The 24,516-nt window shown below is 37.6% G+C and overlaps 1 protein-coding gene and 1 pseudogene across 2 annotated transcripts; both read left to right on the top strand.

Moving 5' to 3' along the window:
• Positions 1 to 2,649: 2,649 nt before the first annotated feature.
• On the top strand, positions 2,650 to 21,457 carry LOC147389793 (mediator of RNA polymerase II transcription subunit 12-like). Its single transcript, XM_086417869.1, is given in 14 exon segments — positions 2,650 to 2,852; positions 3,812 to 4,127; positions 5,158 to 5,217; positions 5,679 to 5,784; positions 9,178 to 9,246; positions 10,529 to 10,582; positions 11,169 to 11,276; positions 11,832 to 11,981; positions 12,099 to 12,446; positions 12,560 to 14,675; positions 14,678 to 14,843; positions 16,857 to 19,436; positions 20,115 to 20,433; positions 20,675 to 21,457. Coding segments are annotated over 13 exon segments (6,654 nt in total). The 5' UTR covers positions 2,650 to 2,852; positions 3,812 to 3,999; the 3' UTR covers positions 21,125 to 21,457.
• Positions 21,458 to 21,607: 150 nt separating this feature from the next.
• On the top strand, positions 21,608 to 24,290 carry LOC147389792 (columbamine O-methyltransferase-like; annotated as a pseudogene). Its single transcript, XR_015170476.1, has 2 exons — positions 21,608 to 23,322; positions 23,954 to 24,290. The product of XR_015170476.1 is annotated as a columbamine O-methyltransferase-like (transcript).
• Positions 24,291 to 24,516: the final 226 nt, after the last annotated feature.

Raw genomic sequence — 24,516 nt, 5'->3', positions numbered from 1 at the left:
ACTTAAGTATCATTTGCTCAATTCATCATTTCAAAAGCGTGTCCATGATTATACAATTTCACATTCATTTTCTAAAAGAACATTTCATGCAGTTTCAATACAAATATTATCACGACAACCAAAAGTTTATTACCAAAATCTATCAGACATTCATATATCACATTATTCATCGATAAGCACATAAGAAAAACATAACCATGTTATATACTTAATTTGTATTTACTATGTATATATAAATAGATATGTTGTGAGAACCTGTTTTAATTAATATTGGAATTTGCTAATGAAATCTGATTCATTCTTTTTTGTTTTACTTATTTTTCAATTTTCTACACCAAATAATTATATAGATAAAAATTACATGATTACTAATGGTGTCTAAAATTTTCTAATAGAATGTTAGCATCTAGTATCCCAAGGATCTTATTTTCTTTTAAAAATAATAATACAACATTCAAGAACAAAAAAAAATTAAAATGACAGACTTGCATTGCAAGTTGACTTCTCTAAGTACAAAATTTTATTTAAATTTTTTCTTATATATATATATATTTTTAAAGGGGACTTCCAATATTTCCAACAATATATAGATCATAGAAAATGAATAAGTAACGAGTTCTCGACATATTTTGCAAGTTAACCTCAAAAAATTGCCTTGAGTGACGAAAATCATAGATTTTTCAAAACAGTGAGTTTTTTTTAATATATATTTTTACAATTGAATAATAATTATTTATTTATTTATTTAAAACTATAATACATATAAATCTACAACTATTAGGAAGATCTAGAAATTCCTTACCTTAAATTTATGCCAAGAAATATTCGAAGAGCGTAGCAAATTGAGTTGGGTCAAAGGTTGCGAATTAAATGTTATCGAAAATCCTAGCTTTTTATTTATCCTCAAAGGTTGTGATGATCTGATCATTTTTTTTTGTCTACTTCGACGTCCAACGGAAGCTTGAAATAGATGAATACCTAGGTTGAAGATGGAGGGAGGCCAAGATTTCTCTAGGATTTTGTTTTAGAAGAACAGAACATGAGAAATAGATAATTAATTCTGAAATTTTCGTGACTTTTAATATTTATAGTGTTAAAAAGACGTAATGGTCATTATTTGATTTGTTTTATTTTATATAAAAAGTCTATGTCTTGAACCTCAATTTTCATGACCTTATAATCTATTTCGATTAATTTTTCGATGCAAATCTAATGGTGTAATTTGTTTTGAAAATTTTCAACTTCAATTTTTTTCTTATTTGTTAACCTACGATTTAATGGGATTCGAGGTCTTAGGCTTACAAATAGAGCTCTATCAAGCAAATAACTTCGGAGATACAGTGAAGATAGGGATATTTTATGGAGAAGAGTTATTATTGCTAAGTATGGGGAAAAAAGGTTTGGGTGGTATAGCGGGAACTCCAAGGGGTTTTAGGGTTGTAGTGTTGAGAAAGGTATTCTTAAGGTTGTAGATGATTTTACGAGAGAAATCGATTTTAGAGTAGGCTTAGGGGATAGGGTGAGGTTCTAGGAAGATAGGTGGTGCAGTAATTCATCTCTACTAACTCAATACCTATCTTTTGTACACTTGTTCCCTTAAAAGAAATTGCACGGTTAAGCATTGTTTGATTCGTAACGATATCACTTTTTTTGGGATTTTGGTTTTAAGAGAAATTTTAATAATTGGGAGTTAACCGAAGTAACATCTCTTCTAAATCTCTTGAATGGAATAAAAAACAAGGAGAATGATCATAACAAGAAGGAATGGGACAAGACGAAGGATAAAAGATTCACTGTTCACTTCTTTTACAAAGTCATTTTTCCAAGGTCAGAGAACTCTTTTCTAATATCTCTCATTTGGTATTCTCTTGTCTCTTCTAAAATTTCATTATTTATATGGCTTGCTTCCTTGGGAAGGATTCTTACTTTGGATAAGTTGATTTCTCGTGGGTGGATCACTCCAAATTTTTGTCCTTTTTGTAAGAACGATGGCAAATCTATAGATCACACCCTTCTTCATTGTTCTTTTTCCCTAGGTATTTGGTCGTCTTTCGTGTCTTTGTTTCATATGTGTTGGGTTTTCCCCAAAAACTTCTTTTTGATGTTAGAAGGTTGGACTTTAACGTCTTCTCTCATAGAAAAAATGTACCTTTGGACTATCATTTCTTCGACCATAGCTTGGGATATTTGGAAAGAAAGAAGCAATAGGGTGTTCCAAAGTAAGGATAACAATTCACATACGATGTATATGGAGATTTTAGGGTTGCTGTTTTTTTGGGCCAAGTTAAACAATGATTTCTTTGGATTTTCGTTTGAGGACTTTATTTTTAGATGGGATAGGTTATGTAATTAGCAAGTTCTTATTTTTGTCTTACTTGCTTTTGCTTTCATTCTCAGGAGCTTTTTTGGCCTCCTTTGTACTTTCTTTCTTTCGATATTTATAAAATCTTTATACTTATAAAAAAAATAAAAAAATACTCACGTTCATTTTTCAATTTTTGAACGAGACGTCTCAAACATAAAAAAGATGACTCGGTATTTGGCCTGGAAGAGACAAGACCCACAACCGAGTTTTAAAACCTTGGGTGGGATAGATACACACCTAAAAATCTATCTTGATGATATATACATGTACATAGTTGCCCCCAACGGAAACTCCCTTGAACTTAGCCAACGTAGAGAGAGAACTATTCTACATATTGGACTCTTGCACCGACCAGGAATACAAATACACTAACCGTCCAACCCACTGTTTGTTTGCTTCTTTCACCAGAAGCAACCCATAAAGACATCATCAAGAGTCAAACAAAGCCTTAACGACCACCACTACCAACACCAAATTTTGGAGAAAGGTACGGTATTTCTATGCTTCCTGTCATATCTAGGGTTTGCGAATTCGTCTATTTTATCGTAAAAACCCTAACTTCACGCACAAATTCCTGCCTTGAAACTGATCAAAACCGTAGATTTATTGCTAACTAGTACTAGAAACCAAGTATTTTGTTTTTTGTCCCCTCCATTTTCTTGAATAAGAGGTGTTGAAACCCTATCTGTTTAAGTTTTACATGTTTTATTTTGAAAGATCTGTTACGGACTACGAATTACGTTGTTCTAATTATAGGTCTGAAGGAATCGATGTGTATTCATGGAGAAGGATTTGATTTGACTTCATTTAAGCTGATTTATCGATTCTTTTTGGTGAAGATTTGTTGCAACCTTTTGTTTAGATGCATCCCTGTATTTGAGCTGGATTGGGGGTATGAATTGGTGGATAAAATGACTTTAGCTACTTGGCTGACTTGACCTTTACGGAAAAAAAAATACTTTTTGAAATATCCGTTACTTAGTTTCCTAAACATTTGTTATTGATCAATTTAAGAAATCAGTCTCACCAGGCGTAGTTTTTGAAGATATTCTCTTTAGGTGGGACTTGGGAGTTGGTTTGCATGGGGAGCAGTTTGTTTCGAGTTTTTTCCATATAAAATCTTCTTTATCTATCGAAAAGAAAAGTTTTGTCGTGTCAAGAAATGTTACATCTCAATTGTGAGAGCATTTGCATTTTGGGTCCAAGAGTGTTGACAACAACAGGGAGCGATTATGATTCACTTTCAGTTACTGGGTAGTGTTCCTTTCACTGGATGGTTAGATACCCTTTATAGTTTTCTGCCTGATCTATAGAGTTTGAACTCTGGGTACTTTGTATCTTGATCGCGGGCTACTACTAATTTTCATCTACTTGGTGCGGAATATCTAAATTTTTTGAGATGCCTTATACTTTGGAATTACAGTTTGTGTCTAATATTCCATGCAGAAGTTGCTGATTGAATTTGTACCCGGTGATTATTTAACTGTTTTGGTAGTTTCTTTCGGGGTGGTGTGTTTTTTCTCCAATGGTTCATGGTCAGACAATCTTGGAGGGTTTGTGATGGAGTATAGTTTCCATTGCTTCTTATAGTGGTACTGATGCTGGGGGCAGTATGCCGGTGATTGTGAGGAGAAATGCAAAGGCATCCTGCTTCCAGCTTTGGTGGTGGAGTTGGTAACAGCGCAGTTGGTGGGACATCTGCTAGGGATACGACCAGAGCTGATTCATCTTTCCCATCATCAAACTTTTCTCTAAATGCAAGGTAATGTTGATCTTTATTTCCATTGTTTAATCTCTGCCCCACCATGTTAATATGCCATAATGATCCAAATCTTATACTCCCAAATCCAATTCCCTCGTATACATTAATGCTACGTGTCCCCCCATTTATTTTCTATTACAGTGACTAGGCCACTAGTTAGTGGGACGTGTTCTTAATGCGTGCAGTGGTTTTGAGACCCAAACTGGGAAAATGTGATCCTGGCTTCTGATATTTAATATCATGCCATATGATTTAGAAGGCTTATTACTTTGGCCTGCATCATGCATGCAAAGTTAAACTATTTTTGCTAAAAAGTGATCCCAATCTCGTGATATGTTTTAGTTGGTATGTCATCATCATGATGTACCCTTTATCCAACTATTCCATTGGCAAACTGAATCTGATTTAGGCTACCGAAGCCCAGATGAAGAAGGAGGGTTATGTTAGGTTGGCTGCCAGTGGAAAAACTTTTCCACCCACTAACAAGAATCTCAATCTTTTATTTCATGATATAGTTGAATGGAGGAACATGATTCATATAACCAACCCCAAAATTTTGGGATAAGGCTTTGATTACTTGATGATGATGAACATGATTTTGGTTACCCAACTCTATCTTGAGCTATATCTTTTGTCAAGTCAAGCATGCTCACGTCATTTCTCACTTCTCAATCCACTTCATTCTCTCCTCTTTATTTTTTAAAGCCCTAAACTTACATTAAAACGCCCCTGATTAGGGCTGTCACGGGTAGTCGATTTACATACCCAAATCAGGTCATCGACTTTCCATTATTTTGCCTGCTATTGGGCCTAGGCCCTAAATCATCCCCCAGGTTCAATTTGTATTTGTCCACTGTCCATCTCAACGTCTCTGTCTCCACTCACTGATTCTATGAACATGTTTCCTGGATGCCCAAGAACAAGTTGGGCCTCTACACTCACTGTTTCCTCTTCTTTATCTATTACTTCCCATCACGATATTTTTGTTTTTTTTGGATATTGTATATTAAGAATATTGTCAAACTTGCAGGCGGTCATCACAGCTAACACCATACAAGCTGAATTGCGATAAAGAACCTCTAAATGCACGGTAATTTTGTTGTTAGATAATAATAAAAAAGTAGTATATTGGCTTTAGTGGGAATATGTCCTTTTTAATCTATATTTCACTTAATTTTTTCTCGTTCTTCCCATCTCATCAAAGTCTTGATTGGGATATTGGCAAAAAATGTGTAAAAAGAAAATGTCTCATGCTTATGATCATCACTATCATCTATGCATTATCCCAAATATCAGTGTCAACCATGTGACCAGCTACTTTATTTTTTTGAACAAGTATAATTTCATTAATAGAAAAAGAGGTCAATGAGACCTGCCTAGGAACAAAGGAACTGAAGTGTACGATATCCCTGAACACATCACAGCCAGCTACTCATTAAAAAGAAGAAGAATGTGGCTGGCTGTTCTGTTTTTTTTTTTTTTTCCTGGACATTTATTTGACCAAAAGTTAATCATATTCCACATTGTAATTGCGAATATATTTTCAATTAGATTTGGACCACCCGATTATTACCCCCAAACTCCAACCTGCCCTGAGGAGACACTAACCGGGGAGTATGTGCAACATGGATACAAGGAGACCGTTGATGGACTTGAGGTACACGTCTGAAATTATTCTTGTCTCTTATCTTTTATTTTCATTAAGATTTGTTAGCAGTGCTTTTTGCATGAGACTACATATCCTACGGCCATTGTTATTGATCTCTTTCATTTGTTGATTCTTATATTTCTACAAAATAATTTTTCCCTTAATGAATTTGCGTTTATTGCGTTCTATCTTTGCTGTTGCCATGTTCTGTTTTGGAAGGTTATCCAGCACCAGCTATGCTGGGTAGGTCCATTACGGAGACTTGCCTCTGTTTCATGCTGTCATTATCTACTTTCCTTTATAGAAAAAGGGGGCAACGAGCACACTTCTGATTGCATTGCTTCTATAATGAAAATATTGGAGTTGGAATTGCCATAATGGTTAATTCAAAAGTAGGTGACTATGAGAGATTCATTTGGATTTTCAAGGTGTAACATTAGTGATGAAATTTCTGCATTATTTAGTCCCCTTTCTGGAACGTGATCCATTTTTTCTATACTTTGGTTCTCCAACCTTAAATATGGTTGGAACTGAGATGTTTTAGCATTTGTCACTCTTTCCTAGAATTAGATGTTTGACCTGCGCAAAGCCAAATAGTTTGCTAAGGAACACCAGCAAAAAGCAGATGGTTTCCTTGTGCAATTTATTTTATGTCCTCTATGCTGGTGGAAATGTTTGAGTCTGGATTTTTTTTTTTAATCGGTTAAGATATTTTTATTGAAAGAAGAAACGAGGGGGGTCGAGGGGACCAACCCAAAACAAAGAGAAGATATAAGACAAAAGAAAGGCAAACAACAACGTAACGCGAACAACAAATTACTTTCGCGACAAAGAACAAACCCTATTCTATCTCACAACGAAATCTTCAAAGAAGACCCCCTTAAATTCCTTATAAAGTTTGTTCCAAGAGAACACGAACTCCAAAATAGAAAGAACTAATCCTTCCAACGTAGACTCTTTCCCCTAAAAAATGTAGCGATTGTGATCTTTCCAAATACCCAAGCAAATTGTGAATGGAACGAAGAACCAAAGAATCCATTTAGATGACGAGAAAGATCCTCCCCACTCTAAGCAAGATTTCAAAGCCGACTTGACTGATCGAGGGAAACGACCCACTAGACCAAACAAAGATAAGAAATGCGATCAAATGTGGTGAGCCACCCGGCAATAAATAAGTAAGTAATCCACCGTTTCCGTTTGAGATTTGCACATACAACACTGATTCGGCGAAATAAAGCCTCTTTTGATTAACTGGTCCATAGTTGTGAGTCTCCTTAAAGTCGCCAACTAAAGAAAAGTTGAAATCTTAGATCTTACCACCCCAGACATATGAGTGGGTAAAAGACGTTACTCTACTTGGACCAATACCACTTAACCGTAAACTTCCCATCCCTAGTACCTCCCCATAATCTCTGATCTTTCGAGGAGCTTTCCATGTTTCTATTTTCCAAAAAAAAAAAATCTCCTTAGAGTATCTACCTCCCAATTATTAAAAGTTCTTCTAAACCCAAAATCCTAGTTAGTCACCCCATCATCAAGATTTTTAAAACAAGAGATAACTTGATTCTTTTTCAGAGACAAATAAAAAAGATCCGGGATGAGGTCTATTCCCATACCACCAATCCTCCCAAAATCTCACCGTACTCCCCTTCTCCATCTTACATTTCACTCTTTTTTTAAGTAACATGAGTCTTTTAAGGATACCCTTCCACACCCCACACCCCAACGCGCTTTTAGCTAGACCACTCCCCCACCCATTCTCGTTCACCCCATATTTATCCACAATTACTTTCCTCCAAAGACTCTCCCTTCCTCCCCAAACCTCCAAAGTCAATTCCCCAACAAATCGAATTCATAGAACCAAAATTATGAAACCCCAATCCCCAATTCTTTTTAGGCAAGTATAACTTCCTCCAACTCACCTGGTGATGTTTTCTCAAGCCATTTTTACTGTGTCACAAGAAATCTCGGCAGATTCTATCTAATTGCACTTCCACATTCCTTGGTAAGGAAAACAACGAAAAAGTGTAAATGAGAGTACTAGCCAAAGCACTTTTGATGAGAGTAATCTTCCCCAACTTTGGATAAAAGTTTAGCATGTCAAAAGCTTAGTTTCTTTCTCATCATCTCTAGAACCGGCTCCCAAATATCCTTACTGGTGTAACCCATCCCCAAATGAAGTCCCAAGTATGTGGATGGAGGTACCCTCATCTGGAACCCAATTATGGTCGTTGCTACTTGCACCCCTTCTACCTCTCCTACCGCAAACAATTTGCTCTTGCGAAGAATACCAGAGATTACCTCAAAAGACCCAAGCATATCACTTAAAAAGCTCAATTGTCTCGGTGAATGATCCAAAAAAAAATTAAGGTATCATCCGCAAACTGGAGATGAGAAATCACATGGCCGCTCACCCTAGTAGAAAAACCAGTGAGCTCCCCCTCAACCACCGCCTTGGACAACATCCTTCCCAAGGTTTCCATAACTATCACAAACAAAAAGGGCGACAACGGATCTCCTTGGCGTAGACCTCTTGAGCTTCTGAAATAACTAGTTGGAGATCCATTAACCAAGATTGAAAAGGTAGAAGTGGAAATGCATTTCATGACCCACCGAACCCACTTTTCACCAAACCCTATTCTCCTTAACAAATATTTCACCAGATTCCTCCTCAACAAATATTTCACCAGATTTCAACAGATATTTCCTTACCATCTTTACTTGTATTAACTTGGTGTATTAGGTACTTAGAGAGTTTACATTATCCCAGCTTGGAATTTCTTCAAAGCCTGATGTCGTAAAATGCAGAGAGGTATAACTTCAACCCTGATTCTGAAAAGTCTTGGCCAGGATTTAATGAATATTTGACCTGGCCACATGTAAATTTTTAATGTTTCACCTAACAAAACCAAAATATTTGGTCTGAGGCTGATCGTTTGCATATGGAAGACATGGCCTAATGCTTCAAACTACACGATCATATCATATATGATCCAGAATTCGCACACTTGAATACACACGTATGTGTGGAAAGCATTGGATGTCAGCAACCTTTACCATGCTCTTCTCTTAAATGCCTTAAAAACAATCCTATTTTGTTATATTAACAAAAACGCCATTGCATTGAACATTAAACCCTTGCCTTTTGCCACTAAAAGAGAGAAACAATGATTGCCATTTAGGGATTTTCTTTTGATAAGCCAAATTGTGAAATTTATTTTATGTCCTCTATGCTAGTGGAAATGTTTGAGTCTTGAAATTATATTTTTAGTGGTTTTGCGATGCATAATTTATACTTACATTTATGTGGTTGCACTGAAAGCCGATATCTAATTTCATTAATTCTACTTGGCATTAATTTTGTTTCCTTACCATCTTACTTGTATTAACTTGGTGTATTAGGAACCTAGAGAGATTACACTATCCCAGCTTGGAATTTCTTCAAAGCCTGATGTCGTAAAATGCAGAGAGGTATAACTTCAATCCTGATTCTAAAAAGTCTTGGTTAACGAATATGTGACATGGCCACGTGGATTTTTAATGTTTCACCTAACAAAACAAAAATATTTGGTCTGAGGCTGATCGTTTGCATATGGAAGACATGGCCTGATGCTTCAAACTGCACAATCATATTGTATATGACCTAGAATTCGCACATGTGAATACACGCACGTATGTGTGGAAGGCATTGGATGTCAACAATCTTTACCATGCTCTTCTCTTAAATGCTTTAAAAACAATCCTTTTTTGTCATATTAACAAAAACGCCATTGCATTGAACATAAAACCCTTGCCTTTTGCCACTAAAAGAGAGAAACAATGATTGCCTTTTAGGGATTTTCTTTTGGAAAAAGCATGGTATTGGAGGTTCCCAATGTCCTACGCTTGCTTTGGACAATAGCATCTCTCCCCTCTCTCTCTCTCCGGATGTATATGTGTGTATATATATGGGAAATGCTACCGTCTAAGAACTCATGGGGACGTTAGCATTATCCACCACATTCTTTTTCCAATATATATATATATGGGTCGGGTTTATCAACCAATAAGATAGCCAAAGTGTTGTCTTATATGTGTTAGAAGCTTCAAAATGAGCTGATTTTTTGTGAGGATGATCACTATGGTGAGGAAATCATCCTCACAAAAAATCAGTCCATTCTGAAACTTCTAACCCCAGTTTACAAGTTGAAGAATCGTGGACCATTTATAAACCACTTTTGATGGGGTTAGAAGTTTCGTTATTGACTGATTTTTTATGTGGATGATCTCCTCACCATAGAGATCATCCTCACAAACAATCAGCCCATTCCGAAATTTTTAGCCATATTGGACCAAACTTTGGCTCCCTCAGTTTTGGCTGCCGAACGCTACCCTATATATATGAAGATATTCATATAATCCTGCCAAAATACTCTTTGTTTTTTCATTTATGGGGTTGGCTGAAAGAATCATGTTCCTCCATTCAATTCTTTTAGCCATGTATGTTATGTTCTATTCCTTAATTTAGGTTTTTCTTTCCGTAGTTTTGACAGTTTTGTCTTGACTACATAACCTAGATACCAATTGGTAATGAGTAAAAAAAAAAAAAACTTCATCTGCATCAATTTTGTGTCAATTCTATGGAATCAAATCTTGATTGAAAGTTGGATTACTTATTTTCCTTATTGGTGTGTACCTGGACTTCTATGCTAGCACTAACTTACTATGGATGATATCTCACCCTTCCATCTTCCTGTTATTGGTTTTTTTTCAGGCAATCCGAAAACGCTTCCGGGCTATTAATGAATCTCGTGCTCATAAGCGTAAGGTACCGTATGGAAGCATTTGCTGTTTCAACTGATTCTTTTATTCCATTGATTCTGAGTTCTGACTAGTTGTATATATAAGCAAAGAATAATTTTCCCCTTTCCCTCTCTCTCTCTCTCTCTATATATATATATATATATGGGTAGCGTTCAATGGCAAACTTTTTGGCAAAACATTTTTCAAAACATGAGTTAGAGGTTTTGGAATGGGCTGATTTTTGGTGAGGATGATCTCTACGGTGAGGAGATCATCATCACCAAAAATCAGCCCATTCCAAAACTTCTAACCCCATCAAAAACAGTTTACAAAAAATGGACGGCCCACAATTTTTCAGCTTGTAAACATGGGTTAGAAGTTTTGGAATGGGCTGATTTTTGGTGAGGATGATCTCCTCACCGTAGAGATCATCCTCACCAAAAATCATCCCATTCCAAAACCTAACTCATGTTTTGAAAAATGTTTTGCCAAAAAGTTGGCCATTGAACACCCCCCTATATATATATATAGCTCTTTCCCACTTTTTTCATTCATAATCTTTTGAAGCTTCATCCTGGAAGCTGAATCTGGATATACCTTATCTGCAACAGGCTGGTCAGGTCTATGGAGTGCCTCTCTCTGGTTCACTGTTAACCAAGCCTTGTGTTTTTCTCGAACAAAGGTCATGTAGTGAAGATTACAAAAAGAAATGGATTGAGGTCTGTTCTGAAGCATCTGTCATTTCAATTATGAAATTCAAGAGTGACAAAATTGATCCATTCCATATATATATAGTTTGCTTTGATTTTTTATTTCCTTATTTTGATACTATTTATGTTACCAATTTCGATATTTATGTGCAAGCTCACAGCTCATACTTGATGGGCTATTGTAGCACCTTTGCTTGCCTTTTGGCATGCAAATCAATCGCTGAACCATGATAATAAAAGATGTTATTACCTATGCTATACTACTTGGGAAAACTAAAAACCTGAAGGATGTCAAAAAATAGACATTTGCAGTGGATTGCAAAGAAAACAGAGAATTGAGAGTATTGTTGCTATGTGCTCTGTTTTCCTGCTATTATTTTGTTTGGTTTTTTGGGAGGCTACTTTGCCTCTTCTTTTTCTCTTTATTGATTAATAAAGTTTTTACCTACAAAAAATAATTCATTTTATATTTTTGGCCTATGGCTTGCCTTGTGGAAATCTACTCATGATGAGAGAATTTTTGATGACTTGTTAAGTGCTGAACTTTAACTTTTCTTTGGTCAGGGTTTAGCACAGCAACATAAACGACTGCGCTTTTTAGCCGACAATGTCCCTCATGGATATAGGAGGAAATATCTTTTTGAAGTTCTTATTAGGCACAACGTTCCATTGCTGAGAGCCACATGGTTTATCAAAGTAACTTATCTTAATCAGGTTTAAAACTGTATGAAGCCCTAAAACTCTTTTTAATTATTTTTCCTGGTTCAGCTCTATTGGGTTTTTTTCCTATGCTCTAAAACTATGATCAATTGAGGCCGTTGAAATTTGCAGGTCCGGTCTGTCTCCACTAGTGTTTCTTCCGGTGCACTAGACAAAACACAGTTGGCCCGATCTGAGCTTTGGACAAAGGATGTTGTTGAATACTTGCAGTTCCTCCTAGATGAATTCATCTCTAAAGATGGTTCTTTTTCCGCTCCACAAGGCAGGGATCACTCACCTCAGATGCTTTTGGTTGGTTCAGTACATCACAAGGGCGATTCATCACCATCCCTTCCTGATGGTGAAGAGCCTTCTCTTCAATTTAAGTGGTGGTATATGGTGCGTATGTTGCAATGGCACCATGCAGAAGGCCTGCTTATTCCTTCTTTTATCATTGACTGGGTTCTCAATCAACTTCAAGTAATAAATCCTTCTATCTTATGTGTGAGCCTTAGTGAGATTAATCTTTGGTAATCAGTTCATGAGAATTCGATAGTGGTCTTAGTAACTTTCATATTTATGTCAATTTCCAGGAAAAAAAGTCACTTGAGACTTTGCAATTACTACTGCCTGTTGCATTTGGTGTAATAGAAACCATTTCACTCTCACAAACTTATGTGCGTGGTCTTGTGGAAGTAGCTGTTCGTTCCATACAGGAACCTTCGCCTGGAGGTTCTGATTTAGTGGATAATTCTCGGAGGGCTTACATGGTTTCTTCTTTGGTTGAGATGCTCCGGTATTTGATGCTGGCTGTACCTGATACATTTGTTGCTTTGGATTGCTTCCCTCTACCACCTTGTGTATTAACTGATGCAGTAAATAGTAGAATTTTCTTATCGAAGGTATCTGAGGATGCAGTTAATGCTCAATATGGTCCAAGGGATTTTACTACCATGTACAGTGGGCCTGATGTTCATCATAAGCTGTCATCGTTTGACAATGTTGTTTCATCTATTCAGAAACGTGCTGACAATCTTGCGAGGGCTGTACGTCTTGGAGTTCAAGGTGGTGGTATGGCTAAAGCTGTACAGGCATTGGATAAAGCTCTGATACTGGGAGATGTGAGAGAGGCTTATAATTTTCTTTTTGAGGATCTCTGTGATGGAGGTGTCGAGGAAAGTTGGATTACAGAAGTCAGTCCTTGCTTACGTGCATCCCTGAAGTGGATTGGGACAGTTAGCTTGTCATTGGTTAGCTCTGTATTTTTCCTTTGTGAATGGGCAACATGTGATTTTAGAGATTGTTGGACTGCCATCCCTCCTGGCCTGAAATTCACAGGTAGGAAAGATTTTTCGCAAGTGTATGTTGCTGTCCTTCTTTTGAAGCTGCAGATGCAAGATATGCGAACGGCTGTAGAAAGTGCGACTGTCCATAAAAATAAATCACAGATATTCAGCAAAAGCATGGACGCAACAGAAAATTTTCAGAGCCCAGGCCCCGTGCATGATATTGTAGTTTGTTGGATAGATCAGCATGAAGTGGGCAAAGGTGAAGGTTTTAAGCGAGTTCAAATGCTAATTATGGAACTCATTCGTTCTGGAATCTTTTATCCTCAGACCTATGTAAGGCAGCTGATTGTTAGTGGAATTATGGACAAGACTGGAACTCCAACAGATTTAGAAAGACAGAGGAGACATTATCGGATTTTGAAGCAGCTTCCAGGCCCTTGTTTGCTTGATGTTTTGAAAGAAGCTTGTATTTCTGAAGTCCCACTACTTTTGGAGGTCATTCCTATTTATTCAAATGAACGCCATCTTGTGCTTCAAGGACTTGCTCGTAGTGGTCATTCTAGAAATGGAAATGGTTCAAATTTGCTTTCCCAAAAACAAAACTGTGGTGCTTCTCCTGCCTCCCTTGATCACTGGAAAAGTCTTCACTCGGCATCTAATACTTTGTCTGGTAGAAATGCCAAAACCAAGTCTCAAGTTGCAGAACTAAAGGCTGCCATTTCAATATTATTTCGTCTTCCAAACTCTCACATTACTTCCACAGATACACGACTCGAGGAATCTCATGGGAGTCTTAAGAGGCCCATTGTTTCAACTGCTAACAAGATTGAGGTGACCGGAGGAACAGATGGCTGTGAGGAATGTAGGAGGGCAAAGATGCCAAAGCCAAGTGAGCAAGCTTTTCCATCAGATGATGAAGACAGCTGGTGGGTGAAGAAGGGAATCAAGTCCCTGGAGTCATTCAAGGTTGACCCACCTCCTAAGTCGACTAAACATGCATCAAGAGGTAGGCAAAAAATTGTGCGCAAGACTCAAAGTTTAGCCCAGTTAGCGGCTTCTAGGATTGAGAGTAGCCAGGGAGCATCTACAAGCCATATATGTGATGATAAAATGAGCTGTCCCCACCATAGAACTGGCTTGGTAGGAGAAACCCCTAAATTGGTGGATGGGATCGGAACAACGCATCTTGGTGATATTGTTAAAATTGGAAAAGCTTTAAAACAAATGCGATTGCTTGAGAAGATGACCATCACAGTCTGGCTAATAAATTCAATCAGGCAGCTTGTTGAAGGGAGTGAAAAGACTACTGCCAAGGTAGGTCAACGTTCTGGGTCTTTTACTCCTATTGATGACAGGAGTACTGTACAGTGGAAACTCGGTGAAGATGAGTTATCTGCTATTCTATATTTGATGGATGTTTCTGCGACTTGGTTTCAGCGATAAAATTTCTGCTATGGTTGTTACCTAATATTTCCAATCATCCAAATTCTACTGTGCTTGGAGGGAGAAGCATTCTGGCTCTGCCAAAGAACACAGAAAAATATGCATGTGAAGTGGGGGAGGCATTTATTTTATCATCTATCCGGAGGTATGCCTTTCAACTTTACCTTTTTTTTTATTATCTATTTCTAATTGTTATGCTGTTATGGTTGCTCGTTGAAGTCATGGTTGGATTCATTTCTTACAGTTCTGATAGTGCATTGAAGCTAACAACTTGCTAAGTTGGTAAAGTCTTTTGAGTGTTGATATCACCACCTGGATACAAAACTAGGTTTCACCATATTGATTACTAGTCACTCTTCACTAGTGCATATACATCTTTATCAATTTTTTTTGTTTCCTTTCCCTTGAATTGGTTTATATTCTGCAGCTGATTTTAGCACCCTCTTTCATTAATGATGAACTTTTGTTATGCATACCCATAGGTATTTGTCCTCTTCAGCTTGTTCCATTTGAAACCGTATTTTTCTTTTTTCGATAATTGAAATTTTTATTGATAAGAGGACGACAAAAAGGCCCCGCCCCCAATGAGAGAACAAGACAGGTCTAACTCCTACCTTCACAAACCAAATCTCATCTAAGCATGAAATCCTTAAAACACTCCTTCAAATTCCCTAAACTGATTTTTGCATCAATAGAACAGAAAACCCAAAATACTAGTTGATGTAGGACAACCTAGGTTTTATCAATTCCAGGTCTCTTCTACTTTAAGAAGAGTGGGGAAAATGCTAATCAGGTGGTGAAGAAGAAAAAAATATATAAAAAGGATTCAGGTCCAAAAGGTTTTATTGGCTTTCATGAAGATTTTTAACATGACCAACTGGGTATGTGAAAAACAAAGTTTTGCAATTAAGGTCAGATGAGAACATTCAAAGATCTATTTATAAAAAAAAGAACATTCAAAGATCCAAAGATAATAATTTTTCATCAAGAGAAAAATTGAATTGGCTTAATGGGGAATAGTTTAGCGTATTTGATTGGGGCTGGATAGGGGTTAGGGATTGATCTAAAACAGAAAACAAAGAAAAAGAGACGATGAGGAAGAAGAAGAAAAAAAACAAGAGAGAAGATAATAGAAAATACATAAGAATTACCTCTGAATTACACCAAGGATTCTTGGCATCACATCCATATAGCGTCACATCATATATATATGTAGAATTTTTTTTTTTTCAATAAATTGAAAAAAATTAACTACAAAAGCCATATATGTAGGCTCTCAAGTTTTAGATTGTAACCCTAATCCCGCAATGACTTACTACTAGTATTTTTGCCCTAACTTTCTCAAAACACACTAGATTTTCAAAATCTTGGGTTTGTTGGGAAGGTAATTGAATAACCTTTCAAATGACAGGAAAATCAACCTAATAGAATAATTTTTGACCCCTGAATCTAAGGCCTAAAGAAAAGTGACGTGAATAGTACTCAGACACAAACTGGACTTACTAGAATGTAATAAATCTACTTAATTTAAAATTAACCCCAACAAAAATAAAATGATAAAAAATAAATCTACACCCTAACAAATGGATACCACCCAAATAATTACAAAATTGCTATTGAAGCCTGTAACTATTGGCTTGATTCACATCCCACATTTTGTATGACTATTTTACTTTAACGAATGACAAGCTTCATCTTATCTATAATGGACATTGAACTTTTTGAATGTGAGCAGGTCGGTTGTGAGCCTAATAGTTTCTCTGTCCATTGACAGTCTTTTTTCTTTGTGTCTTACGTTAACACGTACTAGTAGACGCCTTATGGACCCTCATACTTTGTTACTGTCCATTGAAAGTCCTTTTTCATAATGTCTCATCTTAGGCACGTACTAGTAGAGGCCTTCTCAATGGTTTGTACACCATGGAATATTAAACATGATCCTCTGATCTCATTGTTGAATTTACAGTGTATTGCTACCAAGTAGACCCCGTCTGCTTAATGTTTGAGTTGACACCTGTCAAGCAGAAAATAACGGTCTATATGTGTGCGTGCATGTGCTTGTATTTTTTTTCGTTTGTGTGTCTGAGTAGCTTATTTATGGCTATCATGGTACAACGATTGCATTTTAGCTGTTTTGGTATGCCTATATTTTTTGCAGGTATGAAAACATAATTGTAGCTACAGATCTTCTTCCTGAAGCTTTGTCCGCTACAATGAATCGAGCTGCAACAGTCATGGTCTCCAATGGAAGGGCTTCAGGATCATCAGCGCTTGTTTATGCTCGGAACTTGATGAAGAAATATGGGAATGTGGCTAGTGTGACAAAATGGGAGAAGAATTTCAGGGCAACAGGTGATCAGAGACTTCTTGCTGAACTTGAATCTGGACGATCGCTGGACAGTGAGTTTGGATTTTCACCGGGAGTTCCGGCAGGAATGGACGATTTTGATGGTCATTTCCGTCAAAAAATTAGTGGGAGATTATCTAGAGCAGCCCCGGGCATGAAAGAGATGGTGCAAAGACACATTGAAGAAGCTGTGAACTATTTCTATAGCAAAGAGAGAAAGCTTTTGGCTGCTGGTAAAACTCCAAAAAATCCTGGCATTGAAAAATGGGATGATGGATATCAAATAGCTCAAAAAATAGTTTTGGCGCTGATGGACTGCATTAGGCAGAACAGTGGGGCAGCTCAAGAAGCGGATCTGTCTTTGGTGGGTTCTGCCATTGCTGCAATTGTTGGTAATGTAGGATTAGCTGTAGCTAAAATGCCAGACTTAATGGTGAGCAGTAATTACCCAAAATTTCCATCACCAAGTTTTGTGAACTGTGCTCGACGCATTGTGCACATTCACATAACGTGTCTCTGCTTACTTAAGGAAGCTCTTGGAGAGCGTCAGTGCCGTGTATTTGAGATGGTGCTAGCAACAGAAGCTTCTGCTGCTGTTGCTGCAACCTTTGCTCCTGGAAAGGCTTCTCGCAGTCAGTTTTCTGATGCCCATGATTCCAGTGCAAATCTTTCAAATGAAAATTTGAACAATTCTGCAAAAGTGGTACTGGCGAAGGCAACAAAAGCTGCAGCATCTGTGTCTGCTCTTGTAATCGGTGTAGTTGTTCATGGAGTTTCTAGTCTTGAGAGAATGGTAACTGTCTTCAGATTAAAGGAAGGTTTAGATATCCTTCAGTGTATAAGGAGTGCGAGAGGCAGTTCAAATGGGATTTCTCGTTCTATTGGTACTTTAAAGGCTGACAACTCTGTAGAAGTATATCTGCATTGGTTTAGGTTGCTAATTGGGAACTGCAGAACAGTATCTGATGGATTAGTTGTGACGCTCCTTGGTGAACCTTATACGTTAGCTTTGTCGAGAATGCAGCAAATGCTTCCTCTTAGCTTGGTGTTCCCACCTGCTTATTCAATTTTTGGAATGGTGATTTGGAGGCCATACATTTTGACTGGTAACAATGTAACCCGTGAAGATGTTCAAGTGTTTCCATCTTTAGTATTGGCCATAGATGATGCCATCAGACACCAGCCTTTTCGGGATGTCTGTCTACGAGACACTCATGCTCTCTATGATAATTTGGCTTCAGATGTAGGTGATTCTGAGTTTGCTTCCATGCTAGAGTTGCATGATCCAGACAAACATTTGAAAACCATGGCCTTTGTTCCTCTTCGCGCGAGGCTTTTCTTAAATGCCATCCTTGATTGCAAAATGCCAGAGTCTCTGCTCGCACAGGGCGATGGGACTTGGTTACCCGGGTGTGGCAATTTGAAAGTCCAGCATGCAGAAAATGAGATGAAGCTTGTACATGTTTTGGATTCTCTTCAACCGGCAAAATTTCATTGGCAGTGGGTTCAGCTGAGGCTTCTCTTGAATGAACAAGTTCTAATTGAAAAAATTGAGAGCCCTTATATTAAGTCCTTAGTGGAGGCTATTCAGTTTCTTTCACCTAATTCTGACAATCATTCTGAGAACGAGAAAAATTTTACTGAGATTGTTCTGACAAGATTACTGGTCAGACCATACTCTGCTTCCCTTTATTCAGAAGTCATGCATCTCCTTGGGAGGTCGCTAGAGGAGTCCCTGTTGTTGAATGCAAAATGGTTCCTAGCAGGCTCTGATGTTCTTTTGGGACGCAAGTCTATAAGACAGCGCCTTCTTAATATTGCTCAACTCAAAGGCTTTTCAACTAAAGCCCAATTTTGGAAGCCATGGGGCTGGTCTAATTCAGCTGTAAATTCAGCAGCAAAGAGAGGAGATAAGAAGTTTGACATTACCCCTATTGAAGAAGGCGAAGTTGTTGAAGAAGGTATGGACTTCAAAAGGTCAGGAAAGGTGACCTCTCAAATGTCTTATGCTGAAGGCTTTATATCCAATCAATTGTATTCAACTGAGAGAGCTCTTGCAGAATTAGTTATCCCTTGCATGGACAGGAGTTCCATTGATGCTCGCACTACATTTGCAAGTGACTTGATCAAGCAGATGAGTAATATTGAGCAACAAATAAATTTACTCGCCGATGGTTCTAGTAAACAGGCCGGAACTGTTCCGCTTGGAGTTGATGGTGTTGCAAACAAAGGTAATGGTCGGAAAAGTATGAGGGGAGGGAGCCCTGGATTGGGTAGGGTAGTACCGGCAACAGCTGATTCTGCTCCACCTTCTCTGGCAGCATTGCGGGCTTCCATATGGTTGCGGTTGCAGTTCCTCCTTAGATTACTTCCTATCATTTATGCAGATAGGTATTATGCTCTAATGTTTAACTCTGGACTCTTTTTTCTTTCCCTGAATTGCTCTCCTTGTAATCTGACCTTATTAACTTCTTTTGGATGAACATATTTATGTTCTGGAGCAGATTCTAGTTTGTAGTTGCAGTACATGTAGCCTGTTTGTATGTTGCTAAAGTAAAGCATGTCTGTTATGAATTTGCTTGTGCTCTAATTTTCTTTCAACTTGTTTTCATCTGTCAACATCCATCCCTGTAGTTATTTCTACAGCACTAGCCATACAATTCTATCTATTAATTCTAGTGTGTTCGCATATGCTTATCTCAATCCATGTTATTTTGAAGCCATAAACAGCCTTCACTGCAGTTGACAAACTGCCTCAATCGGTTTTCCTTTAGTTTACACCTATTGCTTTTTGCTGACGTAAGTTATATTTGGTCTTTTCTAGATACCTGATTGAGAAATTAAGATCAGACTATTAGGTTTCCTGTTTTATTTATTTATTAATTTTTCATCATTTGATAAATAAAAACAAGGATTAATTCTTTTAACTATTTTGTATGAAACAATTGTAGTTTTATTTCCTTGATTCTGGGGAAAAAAGATTTCTCCTTGGGCTGAAATATTTGACAGAGCAGAGAAGTGGGTTCTCTCTTCATGTTGCACAGAATCTCATCTCTATTGATTTTTCAGGGAGCCATCTGGCCGGAACATGAGGCACATGCTTGCTTCAGTCATACTTCGTCTACTTGGAAGTCGGGTTGTGCACGATGCAGACTTGTCTTTCTATCCCATGCAAAATTCTTTGTCTAATAGGGGGGTGGAGTCAACAATGGAGGCCTCAATGGACCCCTCCAGGGAGAGTCTTTTTGACCGACTTTTGTCTGTTCTATATGGATTGCTGAGCAATTGCAAGCCAAGTTGGCTTAAGCTCAAGTCTGCTTCCAAGTTGATCATCAAACCTTCAAGGGATATTTCTGCGTTTGATCACGAAGTAGCAGAGAGTTTACAGGTTGGTGCTGGTTAAGTGATCCTTCTAGACTTTTTGTTGTTGGTTGACAAACAAAGTACTATCACTAGGAAAGGCTGATGAAAGGAACAAAAGATTCTTGGAGGGTTTACTTGTCTTCTAATCTTCGACCAAAGAAAGTGGTGGAAAATACCATTTCTTGCGTTAAAATAATAATAATTTTTGTCAAAGATAACTATTATATTATATATTATTTATTATATTATTCTATTTATTTCTGCAGAATGAGTTGGATCGCATGCAATTGCCTGAGACCATCCGGAGACGTCTCCAAGCTGCAATGCCTATGCTTTCTCATGCCCCTCCATATTCTATTTCATGCCAACCGCCCGCAGTCTCAACTGCAGCTCTTGCTCCACTTCAGTGCAGCATCTCTGCTCCCGGGTTCCAACAGGGAAATCCAAATGTGTCCCAAAGGAACCCCATTCCTTCAGCCCGAGCTACCAACACACCCGGAAAATCCAAGCTATTACCATTGCAGTACCAAGACATGGAAATTGACCCTTGGACATTACTGGAAGATGGGACTGGGTTCAGCCCCTCTTCCACTAACAGCAGTGTGGGTGTTGCAGTTGAACCCACTAACCTTAGGGCCTGCAACTGGTTCAAAGGAGCTGTAAGAGTAAGAAGAACAGAACTTACGTACATTGGAGCTGTGGATGATGACAGCTGATTTTCATTTGATTAAACGGAATCATAATTTTATGCCTCATTTTGTGGTGGTGAGAGCTGTTAGGAGGGAGATATATTGGATCATGGGGGGGCACACATAAAAGAGAGAAATGTCTTGGTGACATTCTCTGCCACTGCTGGTCCTGGAACTAACCCTTTGATTACCCCCTCTGCCATGTCCCTGCATTTGCTGCTCGGAGGCTGTTGTATATATAGAGATATTGTTTTACTTTGCTCAAATTGAGATTGAAAGAAATATGTCAAAGGATGGATGGTATGTAACTGTTTTTGAGCTCATCAATCTCTTATAATGATTCATCACTCTGTCACGCTCTATGGCACGTTCATCTGCATGTGTTGTGCTGGGAGTTTTGTGCAAATTTTATTCATTTAGTTATATATTTTAGATTATTGGTGGGCATTTGGTCGTGGCAAAATAAGTAAAATTTTGGCCAAGATTATTTCTCAAAAATTTGAATGTAATCTGATTAATGTTTGTATGTTGTGTTGTAGCAGGTACTTTGATTAATTCTTGTAACATATCGAAAGTGTGACAACCATTGGTTGGGGCTGGTTGTTAGATAGGTTACCAATTGGTGGTTATGGTTGCGAAGATTTTCGATTTTCAGTATTTCATAATAAAGTGGCTGTAGACAGAATGGAATGGAGGAACAAGATTCATTTAGTTAGACCCTAAATCCTTGGGATAAGACTTTGATGATGATGATGATAATGATTGGTCAAGTCAGTCTACATGAGGTTCATTGATCTGAATGTTGACACTAAAGAGACTTCACCACCTTTGATTAGCTGTAGAAAAGGTCCCATTATCGTTGGTTCATTCAATCTATGAAATGCTGCGACTGAGAGGTAGGCGTTCCTTATCCTTGTGTATAACCACTATTTGCTCGACGCTTTTATACCACCCATTGCTTAGTATCCACAAATGAGAAAATAGAAATTATAAAACAGTTTTTGGCTTCATCTTGTTCTTACTGCATTAATCAAGTTAGGAACAAACTCAGTTCTTACTGCATTAATCAACTCAGATAGCTTCCTTACAACTGCAAGTACAACTACAAAATATGAGTATGTAGAGCCGACTCTTAATAGTTGTGATTATGGCTGTTAATGGACTCACTTAGCATAGGCCAAAGCGGAGGTTAGGGAGTGTTTGCTACTGCAGTTTTTAGCCCACTTCCTAAAAAACACTTCCCTATGAAGTGGGAAGTCAAAATCGGGCAGAAACAAAAAATCAACTCTGACCTGATTCCAGGATTTCAAGAAAAATCATAAAATTGGTAAGGCCGGCATTGTTTAAGATAATAAACAAAGCTGATTTTAAATATTAAGATGGTGGTGACATAGAAGACTTTGTTTTCTCAACCAATCCATGAGTTGCAAAGGTGTTTGGGGAGCTAAGGAGATGAACATCCTTGAGACAGACCGAGAGCATGTTGAGAAAGATGAAGAAGAGATTAGAGCTCAGGCACAGGTATGGAAGCACATGTTGACAATCATGTTGAGGTGCATGCTTTAGCTTGGGATCCCCGACATAATCCATGAGCATGGCCCCATCACATTGCCTCAACTTGCAATTAAGCTACCTATCAATTTCGTATCGATGGATTGATTCCATCATGTTATGAGGTACTTAGTACACATGAAACTCTTTACAGCCTCAACAGATGAGATAACCAAGGAAACTAAATTCAGGTTAACCCCAGTGTCGAAAATCCTAGTTAAAGGGATCGAAAAGAGCCTAGTCCCTTATGTAATGTTGCAAACCCATCCCGGGAATTTTCAATTTGGGGTCATGTCATTGATAGCTTAGACGGAACGAAGGTGTATTGGGAAGCGACGTATGGGAAGTCATTGTATGAGAAGATAGAGAAGGAACCTGATCAGAATAAGATGGTTAACGACGCAATGAGGAGTCACACTATGTGCATGATCAAGGCGATTGTGTCTGGATTTATTTATGAGGGAGAATGTTCTAGAAGGTGTAAAATCCATCGTGGACGTTGGGGGGAACACAGGTGCCGCTGCTAAGGCAATAGCCGAGCATTCCCTCATGTGAAGTGCACTGTTATGGATTTGAGACATGTTATAGACAGTGTCACCATGGACACTAAGGTACATTTTGTCGATGGTGACATGTTCATGTCTGTACCCAGTGCAGATGCTGTTTTAATGAAGGTAAGTTTCTCACACCCCAAACTTGTGTTGCCATACCACCTTTTCTTTTTATAACACACCAATTATAAAATGAAATAAGCTTAGAGAAATTGGGATAATTTTTGTTTATTTGTAAGATTTTTCTTCTGTGAACCCATTACTTACCTCCAACTAGAGAGGGAGAAAAACAGAAAGTAGAAAGAGGGCATGAGAGAGAAATAGTGGGATGAAGGGAGAAATGAATTAATGTGTCTTTCATTTTTGTGTGTTTATACATAAATTCATCTATAGGTGGGCTATAGTAAAAATTTTGACTAGGTAATATAATATCTCTTATTTGTATAAAAATATGCATAAATGTCTGTATGTGCATATAGAAGATTCTCTCACTATTGGGTTACTTCCTCTTGGACGTTAGCTAATGGATTAGTTCAAGCTTAATTGTACATTTTAGAGTCAAAATGAGGATTTAACATGTTCTTATACATGGAAAATGGTTTAATAATCCTGAAGTTTATGAATATTTAAAGACCCACAAGGGCCCGAACATAGCGACAAGTGGGGTGTTGTAATATGAGAGTTATCGAGGTTCGGACATTTATGTCTTTCCATACATACTAATTTCATACTAAAATCTAAAATGCTAATGCAGTCTACCCTCCACAACTACGAGGATGCGGACTGCCTAAAGATATTGAACAAGTGCAAGAAGGCACTACCATCAAAAGGGATCCTGATCGAAAACGTAGTTGTTGTGGAGAACTTGCCAAAGTTTTCTTCTGCAAGATTGAGTATGGAGATGGAGATGATGCTTATGGGAGGAAAAGAAAGAACCAAACAAGAATGGGATAATCTTTTACGCAAAGCTGGGTTTAATCACCATAAAATTATACCTATTATGGCGGTTGAATCAATCATTGTAGCATATCCTTAGTATTATAATTTGGAAGAAAAGATGGGTTTTCTTTTTTAATTATGATTTACTTTTAATTTTATGTAGAGTACTTATTTCTTAATTATTTCCTAATATATTTATTTACTTCTTCAATGATTGCCAAACAACGGCAAAAATGCAAAGTGAGAATTATTTACAAAAGAAAAAAAAAAAGATAAAAAGTGAGTTTCTCTCCATTTCTCTTGTTTGGATTGTTAAGTGAGGAAAGAAAAAGTGAATTAGTTTTTCCTTTGTAATGGAGCGAAAAGAAATGCTCATGA

Source organism: Akebia trifoliata, chromosome 12 (genome assembly GCF_017979445.1).
Source record: "Akebia trifoliata isolate Shusen 1 chromosome 12, ASM1797944v1, whole genome shotgun sequence".
NCBI classification, from domain to species: domain Eukaryota; kingdom Viridiplantae; phylum Streptophyta; class Magnoliopsida; order Ranunculales; family Lardizabalaceae; genus Akebia; species Akebia trifoliata.
Note: the sequence above shows the minus strand (reverse complement) of the source record. Positions and strands in the feature narration are given on the sequence as shown.